An 18,530-nucleotide genomic window follows, 5' to 3' on the forward strand; every position below is an offset into this window, starting at 1 on the left:
AACTAGTGCGTGTTGAAGTACAAAATGTTCCTGATGAACACAAACTTATCGATCGCACTCGACTGATAAGCGGCTGGCGATCAGCCCTTTGTGTTAAGTGACTTACCCTAAATCGACGTCACGCCTGAGCCAAAACTTAAAAATTCATCTTAGACGTTTCTTGTTTAGTTTTACGAATCAAAATTTATTTGCTATAAAGTATTTAATATATCAAAGTATAATATGAAATTCAAACTTGGCTTTATGTGTTTTATCGACCTTGACAGTCAAAAATCATAACAGCTACTTTTGATATGAAATGTCGGTCAAAGCTCAATGAAGTTTAAGGGATGAAAACTTTTTTTTATTAATCTTGAAGCCGACAAAGAATGAATTGTGTTCGCAGCGTATTGGCGGTGTTAAGTGTAGAGTTGATGTAAACTGGGCAAATGGCAACCGTGTTATTCGGGGCGGGTCGGGTGGTGCGGCGGCACGGCGGTAATAGGCTACGTACGCGTCGCCTTTCGCCCACGGGAACTGGTTTCACGCAGCGTTTGTCAACTTGTACACTCTTTGATTCAACTTCGTTTCATTACCACTTGTGGTAAATACTCATAAGTCTTATGTATTATTATTTTTGTTACTTTAATTGTATGTATTTTTATACGTTGATGTCGGCAATGACGTTTCGAATATTGGACCGACAGAAAAAAAAATATTTAGTGTCGACATAGGCGGAAGGGAGAGCTGGGTGTTTAGGGGGCACCCGTTGTGGGAGGGATTTATATGTATAGTGGCGCGATCACGTGTACATTTTGCAGCCCGTATTGATCCTGTCGTCTTTTTCTTGTTGTTAAATACGATTACACAACTCTGTTCAAAATAAAGCGAAATGGAGTATTTAATCTGTTGCCCGTGGAGATAAAAGCCATCAGAGGGTTTAGTATTCTCCATGAAGAATCTGAACCGGCATAGCCTACTCTTTAGGTAGATTAGGAATGTAAGTGATAAGACGTCTAACAATAGTCCTTCAGGGACTTAAGTGTCGTAATATTTTTTTTACTGGCGCATATGATGATGTTGGCAGCTGACGACGGACGTCCGCCTACAACTAGGCATAAGCAATGTTCGGATAGAATGAAGGCGTGAGAGTTTAGATACGTTTAGTCGACTTGAACGAGATACGAGATTTTGTATGTGCACACTCTATTTCGGTCGCGGTGGCGCACTCGGCGGCTAATCGCCGCGTCACGTGACGAGCGCCGGAAGGACGGGGGGTGAGGGCTGGCGGCCCGCAGGCAGGGGGCAGGGGCGTCGGAATGCAGTCACCACCGCTCGATGCACACCCAGCATAGCTGGTCGATTGATCGTCAAGTCAAGCTCTTGCTCCACTTTACATCACGCACAGGCACAACGCACTAGCCAAATGAAATCATCGCGCAGATGCGCCTTTTACTACTCTGTAATCAGTCAGTTGCTCTCTCATTTTATCGAACTAAGTTAGGTACCTAAATATGACAATGTATCGCACAGGTGTGGCACAATAAAAGTAGTTCAAATCAACGTCAAAAGGTCGTTTAGCTGATTATCAGGTATAGCATGAATTTCAAGTTTCATTATTAATTTTATGTACCTATGTAAATGGTTAAGTTAAATTACCTACTTGTTATATTTTTACATAGTAATAATTGAAAAGACTGACAACCCACTTTTTACATTATCAATGTAGGTATTTTAAACAAAAAATAATTGATGAAAAATATTATTTGAAGAAATTCTTTTCAAATTGTATAGGTCTACAACCAACACCATCATTCCTATTTTTCTACTTTATTTTGACCATAACTAAGCGATTTTTTTTCTGTTTACCTGTAAGGAATCCATTCTTAAGTATTTGTGCTATTTGGACTTGCTTTCGATAAATATATTCGATGTAAGAGTTACGATTACAGGTGCCTGAAATGGAATTAGTCACGTCTTTCAGGTAAAAACTTTTAATGTAACATAAATATGTTAATTAGAGCTGTTCTAGAGCAAATTGGTGCATATATGATCATATTGTATTTGATCTCGTTCGAGTTAGGATGAAATTGTGTAGTACAAAGCAGTAATTGCAGCGTGCGGATTGCAGGCGATTGCCCCTCGCCCCGCCACGCAGCCCCGCGCTCGAACACCGTAAGTAAACAGTCTGGTGTTTATCCGCGTCTCGCTCGCACCGACCGCGTCGCGTCGCGCCTCTGAGGTGCACTCGCTGTTCCTATTATTTTCGTGACGGGTATTGCGCCGAAGCCGATTCCCGCATCCTCGCCCCCGAGACGCGAGGTCCGGTCTCGCGGCGGAGGCGGCGGCGACGGCCGTTCGCATCGCGCGCCAGTCCGCGCCCGAGGCCGACTGTCGCATTGGTCCGTGCCTACGAAACGTTCAGTGTTGTCGTCGATGTGTTGAAATTGAAAATGCGGCACGTTCCGAGTGCGTATCACGGTGGGTGACGAGCGCCCAGCGCCGTCGGTTTGAATTTCATCGGTACCGTGACGTGTTGTTGGTGACAGTGAGTGGATTGTGTATTGGCGTGCCGATGATACACGTGAATGTGGATGGAGTGCGGAGCGGTGTCGGAAGATGCATTTCAAAGAGTCGTTCGCGATGAGCGATCGACCGAACGAGCGCGGCCGCCGCAACTCCCGCTGCAAGGGTGGGTGTCTGCATGCAGTGACGGCTGCGAGCCGTCTGCGGCTCGCTCGTGGGCTCGAGGACCACAACACCATCACGTTTATACATTACGTGGCTATATGATTGTGTCCTCCTGCAAACGATATTAGGCCTTCTGAACGTTTTTTTCGCTGTACTATCTGATAACATACAAAAGTAACTAACAATCCAAGCGTCTCGATGTTATATTTTTGTAGTTTGTAAACGAACTCAATGAGGTAACTTTATCATAACTCTAAACAAATTGTAATTAGGGACATCATTTCACGATTTTGTCCAAATTAGTAAGACCGGTTTACTTATGGTAGGTGTACCCCTAGTTTGTTCCTTGTTTTAGAATGATGTATATTTACTCCTCACTTGTTTCAATAGATTATTATAACAGTGGTCACAAACTATCAATAGTGACACTTGATTATTGAACACACGAACAATTTCAATTATTGACTGCTACACTGTTGACATAAATAGGCGATCAGCTGTAGCGTCTCCGTGAATTCTAGTGCATTTGACACACTCTCTAATTTTCTATTTTCATTCAAAATAACTGTTAAATCTCCAATACTTACATATTTTTGATGTTAGTCATTAGGTTGATATAATCTGCTGATTTGTTTATGTTCATCAACAACTTTGTTTAATGTTTTATTCCATTGATACCTCTTTAAGTAGGATGATTTTGTGGTATAAATGAATGGCATACGTAGTATAGTTTTGATTCTCTTTTATTGAGGCACTTACTAGATTTGGTCTAGAATTTGCAATACTATATTATTACGGATTGTAGGTATAAATTCTTTAATTTGCAGTGGTTTACAAAGAAAATTGTCCATCTTAAGATGTAGATATGATAAACGTAAATACACAACAACTAGGTAATCTATCCTCTGCTGATTATATTACGTAATTATTATCTGGCCACTAAATAATAAACGTGTTTTTTTTCGTCAGTGGTTAGAAGCCTGCTAGTACTTGGATAGGTATAACAAAATATACAAGTTAAGGTTACAAGCAATTGTTGCCATATTTAATGTGAGACAGAGTATTTATTATATTTATAACATTATCAGCAGATCGTAATCTCCTTACAATGTAAGCTTATCTTTCGATGGGCGAATCTTGTAGTAGAGCAGCATTCAAGTATTTTCAGGATTTTAGGGTGTTTGAGAAACAATAAGTATTTATTGACCTAGTCCAAGAAAATAGAATTATATAACTCTTTATCTCATAATCTGTAACAACTCTATTATAGATTACGTGAACTCTTTCTTTTGCACTCAAACGGAAAATTTGTTGTTGTTACCTGGACGGAGTTAATTTTAAATTCCGTTTTTTAGGCAATCCTCATCTAAATAAATCGGATCTGTAGTCTGGACAGTCAATGCAGATAATAATTGTTCATTTTGACAGACATGATTGTAACTATAATATGTTACCGTTAGGCAAGGGTGGACGTGGTAGTGTGCTTTGTCTGTTCCCACAGTCCACACGATCTGTATCCGGTCGTCCATACAAAGAACCATTTATTTTTATTTGCAAATTATTGCAAAGTCTCTCGCCCATTGCATCTTTTTAACACAGGTTTAAAGTAGACGAATTCGGCCTTTTCTACCTGCTTCGGCACCATTTTTTTTTAAATCAATGAATCAGTTACACTTTTCACTTGGCAACGACATTCGTTAAAGGCCTCTGGGGTTATGCGGTAGGGAAAGAGGCGTCGGGGGGAAGGGAGTCGCAAAGGATGGAGGTGAGATCATAGTGGCGAGTGGCCCGGGGAGGCGATCGATATGTACATTGAACATACATACGTATCTATATAAATAACTGTACCTAACTTCTCGCAACTCGACTGTCTGCTCCAGATACTGCGCCAAAACCCTGCCCCCCTCCGACCTCTACCCCACCTCAGCTATTCTTTAACAAAAAGATCACTTTTTGCAACATCTCCTGAATACATCAATCTATTTTAGTTATTTTATGCATACATTTCTGCTAATTAATTACAACATAAATAATTTACAACGTACAATTGATTCAATAATGCACCATATCAATAACATAACGAGTACGCACTTGTTCAAAGGATGCGGTGACATAACCACTTCCATGGGTCCGTGGGTTCGCTGTTATCTAAATTGGTCGTATATGGACCACATAACGTTATTTTAAGTACGTACTTACAACCGTATCAGATCAGATCGCGCTACGATATCCATTCACTATTGTTTCTCATAATATTAACCGTTAGCGCGAAACCAGAAAAATCAGTTAAAAGTAACTTTCATTGACGTGAATTGATTCATGCTAAATCGCACTCTACTTTCCTACCATAACTAAACGTATGCATTCAATGACCAAACAGGTTCGACTTTTGGCTTGAGATTTTATGATCTCGAATCTTGTAACGTGTAGCCATTTACAATATTTTTCTTGTAACAATAGTACGTTTTGTGTTAGTAATATGAGAAGCTAGGTTACAATAAACAGCAGCGACTAATAATATATTTTTAATGTCTTAGTTAGGTTCTCACTGAGAGGAGTAGCAATGTAATCGATCTAGTTATCGAGTCAGAACGTTGATGCGCACTTGCTGTAGGCTGCTCATTGGTGGAGCGCATCGACTCACCGACTGGCAGTTTTGATACGAACACAAAGGTCGTTCCAGAACGTTCGTGGTCGAGTCGTACTTAAAATATTAATAACTAGCTGACTAGACAACTTGTATGAAATCCTTTATTAAAAATTCTCCCGTTATGTCGTAATCTTATGCTGCGACCATTCGAGTTCGATCGAGTATAAACCACCTTGCGTTTTCTGTCTTTCTAGTAACATGTCACTATGCCAGGTTTAATCTAACATCCCTTCAGAAAATTTCGTGTGAAGCGTGCTGGTCATTCCCTAGCAATATTTGTAAAATATTCTGTATTCATTATACCTACTATGTAATTAACCTCTAATTGACAGCCTATGACTTCATGTGATCAGTCCTTTCTATCGTGGCTAGAGTCAGTTCCCAAACCATGACGGGAAAATATCAGATGTTTTAACCGATCTGAATAAACGATGGCAACGATGTTATAACGTGCATCGTCTTTAACAGGTGCTGGCGTCAAGATGGAGCACTTCCAAGCGGCGCTGGATCCTCGCAAGCAGGAGCTGCTGGAAGCGCGCTTCCTAGGCGCCAAGGTCAGTCTTACACCTGTTCTTAACTCAAATTTGCTCAAAAGTCTTAAGCGGAGATAAATTGTCATCAAACCCACTTCGCGTAGAAACAAAAGACAATTTGACTTCAGGGTCGTAGATCGTAGAGCAACGCTAATATTAAACGGTTTCTTTCCAGTCCGAATCTTGTATTCAATTCCCCCTAACGTCATACGTCATCTGTTAAACTTTTAAATTTGAGATAGTCGAAGTAACATGGCGTTTTAGCATCATATCAATTTTGTCGTTTTAAAACATTTTGAAGAGAGATAGCACTTATCAGTTTGTTTATAGTCGGTTAATTAGAGTCCATAGTGTGTATTAGATTAAAATTTTCCTACCAAAATAATTGAAAACATAACCTTGAACTATGTACAGCTATTACCTGTTTTTCACTCTAACAATGAAGAAAATGAGTCTCAATAAGATTTCTGTAGTTTTCTTAGGTATACAAGCAATATTGAATATCAAGTAAAAGGTTGTGTAGCAAACAAGACTGACAAAAATAAATGTACGTAGATGCATAAACATTAATTGAAGGATTTAGGATTTACCTAGTACCTAATCCATTCTTTGACTACACCATATGCAGTTGTTACTGTACAGAACGAGCTCCTCTCGTGCACGCTCTCCATGCTTATCCTCTCGAGCGCCCCAACGTCAAAATTCAAATATACCGTTAAGCGTCCGGGCCAAAAATGGCGCGCGAAATTGAATTGGCGGTTGGCGTTTAAGCGCCGATTCCGTCATATTTTAATACTAACACCCTAGACATACCTTATATATTTGAAATCTACATAAAATTTGCTATAGATTAAAACAATAAACCACAAATAATATTTGATAGTGCTAGCACAACAGTCGGTTTAATCTGAATATTGTGTGCTTTAGGCATGTGTTTGAAGAAAGTCTAATAAATATTTTTAGGCAAAAAAAATAATATGACGAAAGGTCTTATCGTGTAGTTAATGAATAATGACATTAAAATCCAACTGTAAAATATACTCAAATCTTTAAAATTAGTTAAAAAAAGTATTTACAATATTGGTCATATAGGAACATGTCGTTGGGTCAGATGTTATTTATGGTGCTCTCTGGCCTATATCAACCACTTATTCAAGTGTGTGCATTAGATCGTCGTCTCGTTTCATCAGCTTCAATGTCAAATATGTTTGAAAGGGATAAAGATAGTTTTAGTATTTCTTTTCTACGTTTTTTAAATGTAAGATCGTTTTGCCGTACCACGGTGGCGGGACGCTTGACGGGGGTAGCACATTCAACCGTGACACGGTGGCCGGGCGCTTGAGAGGTTATTCTTACTTCTTTAGGTCTTGAGATCTACTTAAGACAAATTCTTGTACGGATTTATTTTTCGAATTTACGGTAGTATATCAATTTTTAAAGGTTTTACCGAAATGTCAGATTTTATACTGGATGGTATGTAGATTATTTGTTGATCCTATGCATAGTTACGTCGGGCAAGTTACTAAGTTGTTGGCAATTTTTTTTTAAGATAATTAGAATAAATGTTATCCATGAATGTCCCACTGCTGGGCAAGGGTCTCCTCACGTTATGAGGGATTTTAAGATGGGAAGGAAATTAATATCTCGAAATCGGCTATCCCGTATACATTACCAATCGGTCATAGGCAATCTACTCAACATTACAATAACGCGATAACTTCAGGTTTTAATAAGCAAGCTGCTACTATAACATACCTATTAATTGTGATAACAATTTCATCGTACTTTAAAAATCGTTATCAAAAAATATAATATATATGACCTCAAGTCATTTATTTATTGTAATTATCGCATCAGCAATGATCTTCATTAATAAAAATAATTAGGGAATCGATAAACGGCTTTGATATTGCATTTTAAATTAATCAATTACTGAAATTAACGACATCAATCATTAGTATTTTCTCGTCATCATCACCAACATATAAAAAAGTTTAGATTACAAACGTAGAAATATAATTGAGTAGTTTCATTAAATATTTAAAACCTAAAATAAATCGTTATAAGACTTGCTAATTATAATTCTTACTTTTTAACCTTGAAACATTTGCCACTCGCGCCGCCATGTTTGTTGCGAACATTTCGTTCTCCCATGCCTGTTTCGAGAAACGTAGCCCAAAACATTGGCCACACTTTATTGTACACGTGTCAGTAGGTAGGTATTATTTATATTTATGGATCTATTGATTTTCGTTTTTACACGTGTCAAACTAAAACATGTATTTTGTTTTTGTTTGCCCTATTATTGGGTTTTTGTTTGCTTACCAATTTACTATGAAATTAATACAGCTACTAAAACTGCCCGACTTTGTCAGTGATGATTGGTTATTATAGCCAATAGCCATAGGTAATTTGTAAGGCCTGGTCCTGAACGTAAAATCCAAGGTAATCTGTAAAGTCAAGCTAAGCACTGTTACTAGGTTTCGGCCTGGGACCGCCTGAAAGTCAAACTGTAAACGTTATCGCTAGACTCGGTCGATAACGTCATAACATGGCACCTTACATAACTTGCGAAATTGACGTGTCGTCGTGTTTACCATACTTACTCTTTTAAAAACAACGTGCGTTGATATGATACAAATGATGATTTACAAAATAAATAGATTTTTAACGTCATAGTCTTCTCTGAAATAGAAAGAAATTAAATATACAAATGTTAAGTCAAGAATTGTAGTAAAAAAGTTAGCCTAGTGTTTTTTTGTCGACACATTACTTTTCGCATAATAACGTTGCCGATGGTGCAAAATTTTATTGTTTTTCCAATAATATTACTTGACGATGAAGATATTAACTCGTTAGTGATGATGAAAGATCAAAAAATAGTAGAGCACTAAATGAATAAGGTCGCTACTTTCTTCTGTGACCCTGACCTCTATCGTCTTTTTTTACATCTACTCTTTCCGAATTGCTAATAAACTACTGCGATGAACCTATCCATGTAAGACTGTGCTTAAGGGAATTTGGATGTCACAAACCAGTCTCAATACCCAGACAATGTTGGGAGTATCGATATAGCAGACCGATGATTTCACCCCGCTTAAAATGCGAAAATCTCAGGATTATAATCAAATTTCAGGCCCCGTAATAAGGATCATAGTTTAAGTTCTGTTTTTATAGATCTCTCTTTAAATTTTGATATTGCAGCTGGTGCTCATTTGACATTGCTCTTCATAACGTCGTTTTTACGGCTCTACTTTTACGCTCACTACCATATTAAGTTTTATTTTTAAAGATGTTGTTGAAAGTCAATAAATACGATTTTACGATTTGAATCCAACAAAGCTGAGTATAACATAAAAAGTACGAGGGTTCAAGTTTGCGTCAATGAGATCATAGTATCGTAAATCTTAATCGTAATTTGAGTGGTGATTAAGTCTTGGTACGTCATAAATTCGCAGTATACCGTTGTGGATTTGATATCATCTCTGCCGTAAGCTGTAATTACTAACACATAAGCAATGTAAATCTACCGTATTACAGTAGTGAACATCCGTAAGTATTTTATCAAAGAATTGTATAGGAATGTCTTTGTTAAATCAGAAGTGAATGCAATGTTGTTTTCGAAACGATTCTTTTGTTCTCACATTTCCTGCGCTCTGGTTAGACTCAGTAAGTCAGATTATCAGTATTAGTAGCACCAAGAACGATGTCGTCGTTAGCTGTTGCTTTTGTATCGATGAATGTACCATTTTCAGAGTGCTTGCCGTTTTGTACGAAAAGCTCTGTCATAGAATGATTCATTGAAATCTCTTAATTAATATCAGTAATTGATTCAGTAGCATTACCTTATAAGTAAAGAAGAAAAAACACGTGAAATCTGGCTTGAACAAAAAATATTCATGCAAGCCAATTTTCTCGGGACAGCTTACATACAGTAATATGAATTTAGTATAGGTACATATTACTATTGTTGTTTATCACATTCCATTTAACCCAATGAGACTCGGTTAACTGAATGTGCGATTTATAGACTATAGTTGTGGTTAGTTTTCTACCTTTGATTAGGAGCATGATTATTAAATAGTAGTTGAAGGCGTTCCTAGGCTGACAATAACGGAGATAGTCATTAATATCATTAGCCACGTATTTTCTTTGAACAGTTACGTATATAACCGTATAAAGATATAAATATCAGTGCGGCACCAGTCGGCGGGTGAGTAGATGTTGACATGCAACGAGTCGATCACGTGATCTCTGATAATGTGGCAGCTCCAGTAAGCATGCCCACCTGCCCCGCTGCCGCCGCCCCGCTTTCGGTGCGGCAGCGGCGGCAACATCATGACGTGTGTGCACACACCGTCGTCTCGCCCAACCAAGTGATGTTGTAGAACTTGTACATATGTAATTCTATTATGTGTCTCGTCTCCGTCCGTGCACCCGCCCTCACTTCGCTCCCCCTGGCTCGTCTTATTGACGCGTCATTTGGCCGCGCTAGGGCATCGGTTTTGTTCGTTGTTTTGTTATATTTGTTATTCAAATGATCTGTGTTATTGATCACGTTCTCTTTGTTGCTCACCGGAAAGATTTGGAGTGAGTAATCAGTAAACTTAAAATACTGTTTGTTTTAAAACTTGATATTTGAATTTTATAATCAATAACAGAAAATTTAACGTTCTTTAGGCACTCGATTCATATCAGTTTATATAGGTAGGTACCTACTTAGTTATTCATAATACTTGTCTGATTCAATCTGTTTTGCTTGTCATGAATGTGCCATTTCGTCATTCAACGACAAAATGGCGGACGGGAATATAAATAGTTTCTCGGCAATATACATTTGTGACTTATCGACCTAAAAACATTTCGCTACCTGGTAGCAACCCAATATACCTAATACTTGTCAAATTCGATAGGTGATTACAGTATCTTACCTTGCATACATTTTGATTAGCTTATCATTTCCAACGTACTTAGCTAGCTACATTCAGATCACTATGAATTTAACTTTATTTGAGTAAAATTATTATACCTGCTGTATGTATTGATTTAATAGTCGATGAAGGTGCCTATTGTAAAAGGCAAGCAGAAATAATAGTGGGGAGACGTTTTCTAATAGGCTGGTTTACATTGAGCGCATTGATCGCGTGTTTACAGGTCAGCGCAAGGGAGATACTTGTAGAAACTCGACGGACGCCCGAATACAAAACGGTGAGTTGTTTTCATAGATAAAAGTATATTATTGTAGATGGAATTCACCGATATAACATTTAATTAGATATCGTACGCAAACTTAAGCTTCTTCCTTTAATCGCGACTCACGAATTCAAATTATGTAGGACGGTAGTACCAGTAGTACGGCTGACGCTCGTGCACAACAAACCATTGCATGATGGCATACATTATTAATAGAAGGTTCAGTATAGATAGTGCCTACTCAGTTATATTACGCCGCATTTAGGATGTTGGTTACCTTGGTATCGATTAGGCTTTGTCGACAAACAGTAGAATCGTAAGTATTGATTTTTTTGTATTTTTAGCGTCAAAGAGTAAAAATACTTTCAATTCGCTCATATCCAAGTTTGAATACATATTTTGTATTAAGTTATGGTTATTTGTTTCCTAACATTGTAGCTAATTGTGTGACGTTTGACTAACATTCTTTTGAATATGTGCCTAAGAACGTTTATTATCGTATCGCGCTCGGTTGGTACAATGTATAGTATAAACAGGTCTATTAATAGCCGCCTTACAGAATAACAGCGAGACCATTTTCGTATCGTACATGCCTACCTAGTTTTCTGTGTGTAACTTCTAAGCAGTTTTTATTTATCTGTCATGGTTCCTTGTGCAATTCAACCAGGTTTTTAATGTTGATATTTACATTGCCGGCTTGACGGTCATCGTTAATTGTGTGTGTTATGTTAAAAGTGGTAATGTTTCACGTAGGTATTCAGTTGTAAATTAAGTAGAAGCAATCAATTCATTGTTATAAGCATTAATGAAAACAACTTATCACAGCGACATGTTATAAAAGGCATCACATTCGTACCGTACAAACAAATGATGCAACTATAATTTTTCCTCTTTAGTGTAATGTACCTATATAATTGGCACAATTAGAATACTTTACACTTACGTCACCTACAAACGATTCACACTTGTTGACGATAGTCAGAGACGTGATTTAACATCGAGGTAGACCAGAAGTACCTATAACATTACTGAACAACAGTAACTAAAATACAATCGCACGTTATCGATTTCATAATCCTTAGAAAAACAGTCTGAGATAGGCTCTTTATTTGTCTGTGATTACGTAATACCTACATAGGTTTTATATTTTCTTTTTCTGCCCTGATATAATATTATTATGTATGCTCGTGTGAGTGTGACGGAAATAGCTATTTATTTTTGTCATATTTACACACGTTATTTCTACCTAATATTAGTACCATTCTTGTCAGGTGTAACAATCTACCTATTTATTCTTATTCTGAAATCTAAAGGAACCTACCCGCTATCCAAAATTTAGAAATACGATAGACTTGATAAATCGAGCAGAGAAGTATGCCGGCCTCAAAGTGTAGGCAAGTCGGGGCCGCGGGGTCACCGACACAGCCGGCGCGCCCCGCTCTCCTCCCGTCACCCCTCTACCTCTCTATCACTGAACGCTTAGAAATGAAATCGCGGTTTTCGCACCACTCTTTCTGCCTAAAAACAGCTCCCCATTTACCAACTTTTAGATTATCGTCTCACTTTTCAATGTTGCTGTATATTGCTTCGGTGTGTAGTGAAAATAGTTTTGAGTCTTCATACTGATATTGTGATGACGACTAGGTATAAAATATTCCTATTTTGTAAAACACTATTTCATACTTTACCCTTGTAAGCATACTCAGATCATCATTATTTGGTAGGTAATTTGTTTTATTCCGTAAACCTTGTTGCATCACGTTGTTACAATATTTCGCAAAAAAATAGGTATCGTCCAATTTTCACATTTGAATTAGCATCACGTCACTGAGTAACTAACGCTGTAGCGAACTCACTAACATAACTCTATTCATAAAGTTGCATGGCGTCTAATGTAATCGCAAACTGAGGTAGATCGGTGTGCAGAGGTGAGCGACTTGTCTCATTCAACAAGCATGCTTATTCCGCACTGAGAGAAAGAGAAGTAGACACAGCGCAGTGTTCAGTCAGTTGGTTTGCACATTCGACGCGAAGGGAAATTATAACATGGCGCACACGGCCTCGCCCCGCCTCGGCTACAATGTGCCGTCAAACCTCATTCCACCGCTTAGCCGCCCGGTTCCGCAGTTATTTTTACACAGGCCGACCTTTCGCACCGGCCGTCACCGCACTCCAGTATAAACTATTTTTTTATTCGCACGACGCACTCACATTGCATTTATTCGTAAATGAATTCACATTAGCACATGAAACTATTTCTTTTCAAAACGCTTCATAATAATGGTAGTCGTCGTAAGTAGTAAGTAATAAGAGTATCGTAAATATAAAGTTAAATGAGACTGTGGCATACGAGACGGCCGTTCGCGTCCGCTGCCACGGAGGCAATGAACGCGCGGGGCGGCGCGCGGCAGGCGGCCCGTCAGCTGAGCGTCACGCCGCGACATTGCAAGGTCCGCCCGTATTGCCTCGCCTGACCCACTGCGCCGCGCTTCGTGCCACGCCACCGCGCCGGCCGGCGCCGCTGTTCATAACCCATCTGAACGACTTTCCGATTAGAAGACATAAAAGAAAGGAAATTATATTTTTTTTGTACGAGTAAAATAAAACCATTCAGTATTGTTATTAGGGGCGGTGTGCAGATAGGGAAAGACTTCAATGATAATTATTATAGTTTAAAGGATTAAAGTGTGTATGTACATGCACTAAAATCGGAATTACTAGAACTTCTCGTAAAATGGACTTATGTGCCATAAATACATTTTATGGAGTGGTTTTAATTTTTACCGACTGTACACAACCTAAAAGAAAGAAAATAGTGTTTATTTAATTTCGTAATTTGAAGTTTTATTATCATCTGAGTTTCTTATGAGTCAGGTTCATTTTAGCTTGGTAGTAATTTAGGTATATCTGTAATTTCATCACCGTTTACCGTATCAGCTTTAGCGTTAGCCGTATTAGCGTTTATAATATTTTCTGGTAACTTTTATAATATAAAGGAGATGTCATTAAATGCCCTACGTCGCTAATTTACTTGCTAAGAAACATAATTTTAAAAATGAAAATACATAGGTACCTAATATTTTTTTGGATTTGACATAATAATATTATATCTATATTTAATGATAAATATTAGGTAATATGTTATTTAATACTACAGTTCAAATAGGGTTTAAAAAAAATCGCATTTTCTGTGGGAAAACCATAATAAATAAATAAATAAAAATCGTATTTTACGCATTTATATTAATTTAATTTGCTATAATGGTGTCCGGATTCTAATTTTACTTAAAAATATTTGTTTGTCTACTGGACATCGGACTGCAATTTTAAAACTATCAATAAAGGACACCTTAGTTACGAAGTAACCATTTATTCATCTGTGACCTTTGTCCACCAAGTTAAGCTGGCTTTTCGCATCTCTTCATGAATTGGTAAAAAGACGTTTGAGTATCCAAATGCCAGGTTTCCAAGTAATTTATTCCTAGACTGAAATATTTGTATATTTTACAAAGAATTTCGATTAAGAATTCAATTAGGTCATGAATAGAATCTTGGATTCAATCCATCGACTTCGTGCATGCATGGGCTTCGTACTGCGCGGTAATTGAATTAATTGAACCCTGTCTGAAAAAAATATTAATTGTAAAACAACCATTAATGGTAAAGTAAAATTTCGTTATACTAATTAACCAGAATTAGTAATGTGATAATTTACACTAATACTAAAGACATTAAACTGACACTAAACTGACAGACTAATAAAAACAGGATAATTCGTTTGTAGGAGCGGTTATTCCGAGCCAAGAGAAATTTAACCCAGTTGATTTCAGATTTTTAAAACTGTATTTGTATTGAAGCATATTTTTTTTAAGGCGCTCAAAAGTTCAAACATCTTAATATTTATATGGACAACAACCAGAGCCCACTTTTAAAGTGCTGCGGTCATATTATCAAATGCCAATAAATAGTCAAACAGCAAAAGAGATGATCAGTAGCGCAATTCTTTTCAATTGGAACCATCAAGTATCGAAAGTTTGACGTTTAAAATGTACTGCAAAAATAATTTCTACGGAGTCCGCTAGAGGCGCTGATCAGATTTTCATACAACAATTTTCAATAGCTAGCTGGTTGGCGATACTCTCTATCGTTTATCAACCAGTAAGTTGTAGACAGTCTCGCATACACTGGTTCTCATGAGCAGATGCTAAGCGAGGTTGTTTAAGTTCTGTCTGATTAGGCATTTGTGCATTAGGCACAGACAAGCAGGACTAGGAACAAAAAATAATACCAGACTCCTAAATAAAAAATATATTACTATGTCATTTAACAGTGATGTTAACTGCTAGCAAGATAGTGACTGGCAAGCTTTCACCTCGCTCTATTTGCATTTTTATCGCTCGGGAATTCGTTGTACAATATGGCTAATAGCAGCTGATAACGACTTCAACAAAAATGTGTGTTTTGTTCCACGTCGCATACATACTCTTTTGTGTTTAAAGCTTATCATAAAATCGATAGTTTAAAAAATTACAACAATTGTTATTCATGAACGACACACCTGTTGAAGTTTCACAATTTAATTAAGTATTTTATTTAAACCTTATAATATTATCGTACACATTCAAACATAATTTACGGTTCTTTGTCTAAAGAGCAACCTACAGGAATTATAAATAAAAAAATGTCTGAAAGAGTGTCCCGATTACTCCCGATATCTTGAACGCTTTGTGGGCTCCGTGGACGTCTGTAGTAGATGTCACAAATACATAATACGTGTAGTTTACTATGATCTGATAATTAATTGGTAATAATATATTCGGAACAGTTAAAAGGCACGTATTTTTATTTGTCAAGTACCTACTATACCTGGCAGGATTTTTTTTCATGTACCACCCTTATACGTTCGCATCGATCTAACAGTATTCGTTGCTGTTAATAATTTACGTAAAATTGTTCGGAGGTTTTGTACAAAAACGCTCCTTTGTTAGTTACGCGCAGTAAAGTGAATTTAGCAAATGTGTGGGTGTCAGCGGGTGTCGGCACTAGAAATAATCAATATTGCAGGCTCTGGTTCGAATCTCGTGGCGCTTCGTCTGTGTTGCACACTTGCGGCTGAAGTTGCGCCGCACCCTCCCCCTCGCACCTCTCGCCCTGCACACCCCTCGCACTAGAAAATTGGGTTAAACAGCACGCGGCTGAACGCCCGCACCGGAAGAGGGGATTTTGGGGTCCGCAGAACTGCGCTTCTACAATGAATGCGGGACAGAGATGTGACTGAGTATTGATTGTCTTTCACATCGAAGACGCATCTCAGTGCGGCGCAAATGCACATTGTGGGTACGTTACAATCTCTGTTCCTCTTACACTATTTTACAAAGTTCTTATTGATTGCCGCTTACTATATTATTGTTGTCGTCTTCTATTTCTTGATTACGCTGCACTGTAAAAAAACCAAAACTTGCAAATTGAAAGGAAAATAATATACTAGTTTATTGATTCTTTACATCGGCCATTTATTCCCAAAGACGAGGGTAGAGCAGACCGCAGCTCACAGAGCAGTAGTAAGATTTTTGCTAAATAAGTTCACTATTGCTAGCTAAGGTAGGTTTTATAAATGTTATTATGACTTTGTTATCTTTGAATTGAAGGACACAGCTATGTGACGTCTCTTTGCTTTCTTATCTCTCCAACAACTCTCGTGCGATACTTATTCAATTTTTATATTTGAGATCTGTGAAGTTGTTATTGGTTCCTGAGTACATACTGTTGGTCTCTCTTTAAAGCCGTTCAGATTGTCGACGTATGTATTGTATACTTATTATAATTTATATGTACCTTGTTACGTATGTTGCCAACTCGCTAACTTTCCATTCCATTCGTCTACTGCTATGTAGTACGCTAAAAATAGACACGACAATATTAAGCAGACTGCAGTGTGCAAGCGGTTCATTCGTTGATTCGCTAATTGAGTTGGATTTTTAAGTGTCGAGTATTTTATTGTCCAAGATTATTATTGCTCTTTGGCCGGAAAATACAGAGTATCTACGGACAGCTTGCTGATTTGTTTTTATTGATTTTCATTTTGTACCTACTTAATTATAATAACGATTCATTCTGTTATCTATATAACGTCATTTAGCCTTGTAAGTAAAGCAATCGGTGAAACTTGTATGTTCGTTATTAACTAGAAGCGAATGTCACGTGGTCGACCCTTATTTTCCTTATCGTTTTGATCCAATCGAAATGCGTTGCGTTCTCAGGCGACTTTTGTTGCTAGCTTAATACAGGAGGTGGTCGCTGCGAACGGGAGAGGAGGGGCAAGAGGCGCCGAAGGGAGTACATACAGAGCGGCAACGTTACCGCGATAATGCTAATACACTTTATGTGTCTCTCTCTACTTCCACTGTTCTGATGTTGACACCTTGATCAAGCTCTTTGTGATTGTTCATTTCGTTTCTTTGGTACATCCTGTTGTCACTAGTGTCTGTAGCAATCACTACGAACTCTCACACTTTCTATGAATTCATTAATTAAAACTTAATAGGTACCTACACGGATATCAAAACTATAAAAATGTCTAAGGGCAAAGTTTAACTTGGCGCTTTGACAGATTCTTAAAACGTGTTTGTGAAGGTACTCCTATAAAAGGGTATTTCTAATTACCTACCTACCTACAACTTTTTTTATTATATGTGTAGATTAGGGTACCTACCTATTATGAATTTCTAAATCACAGGTTCTTCATTTCTAAATCTAAGTCTAGTAAAAACCGAATAAAACACGTACTTTAACCTTAAATCGACTGGAGATTACTAAAGAAGGTTTCAAGTTTTATTTTTTAAATTCGTGTAACGATACGTCTAATGTTTAAGAAATAATCACGATAATGCTGTGTTCGTGGAGTCGTGATAAAAAAAATATTCATTCAATTTACTGTACAGATAACGAATTGTTGAATTTAACATTTTTATTTATGTACCATCTTACTTGTTATGTCAGACAGATTAAAATTAAATTGTAATGTTGCCTTTACTGACAAATTTTGATGAATAGATAATGTTTGTTTTTATTATATCTATTTTTTTTTATTAAATATTGAATTATGAGAGAGAATTGCAGTAACCAAAGGTACTTTAGGTTTTACGTACCTAGGTAGGTAGCTACGTAAAATTTAAGGTACAGCATTCAATAAATATTTGTAAACTGTGTCATCAAGACATCACATTATTATCTATTATGTACGTAGGTAGGTACCTACCTACTTATATTTTTTACGTTTATGCGAGTACTCATTTATTAAGTAACTGGGTAGATATTATTTTTGATAACACCTAAAACTGCTTATTTATTTATTATCTAGCTAACGTTGCTTTACGTGGACACATAATTTTATCGCATACGGAGCATGGTTGAATAATATAAAACATAGGTAGTACCTACGGATACGGAGTAAGATATAGATACGTACATTGAAGTGGATACAT

At 37.4% G+C, this 18,530-nt stretch overlaps 1 protein-coding gene across 8 annotated transcripts in view; it reads left to right on the forward strand.

Annotated features, from left to right (window-relative positions):
• The window catches only part of LOC142972460 (serine/threonine-protein kinase tousled-like 2), a 36,074-nt gene that overhangs the window by 6,607 nt on the left and 10,937 nt on the right, over positions 1 to 18,530 (forward strand). For 2 of the 8 annotated variants that reach the window (XM_076113605.1, XM_076113606.1), the window contains exons 1-3: positions 2,161 to 2,671; positions 5,789 to 5,874; positions 11,008 to 11,061. The exons of 1 other annotated variant lie outside the window; for it this stretch is intronic. In XM_076113605.1, the coding sequence (XP_075969720.1) occupies positions 2,599 to 2,671; positions 5,789 to 5,874; positions 11,008 to 11,061 (213 nt within the window). In that variant the 5' untranslated portion in view covers positions 2,161 to 2,598. Of the gene's footprint in view, positions 1 to 2,160; positions 2,672 to 5,788; positions 5,875 to 11,007; positions 11,062 to 18,530 lie in introns of those variants that run through there. 5 more of the 8 variants (XM_076113607.1, XM_076113608.1, XM_076113617.1 and 2 more) reach the window with 5 other exon arrangements.

Source organism: Anticarsia gemmatalis, chromosome 4, assembly GCF_050436995.1.
Source record: "Anticarsia gemmatalis isolate Benzon Research Colony breed Stoneville strain chromosome 4, ilAntGemm2 primary, whole genome shotgun sequence".
NCBI lineage: Eukaryota > Metazoa > Arthropoda > Insecta > Lepidoptera > Erebidae > Anticarsia > Anticarsia gemmatalis.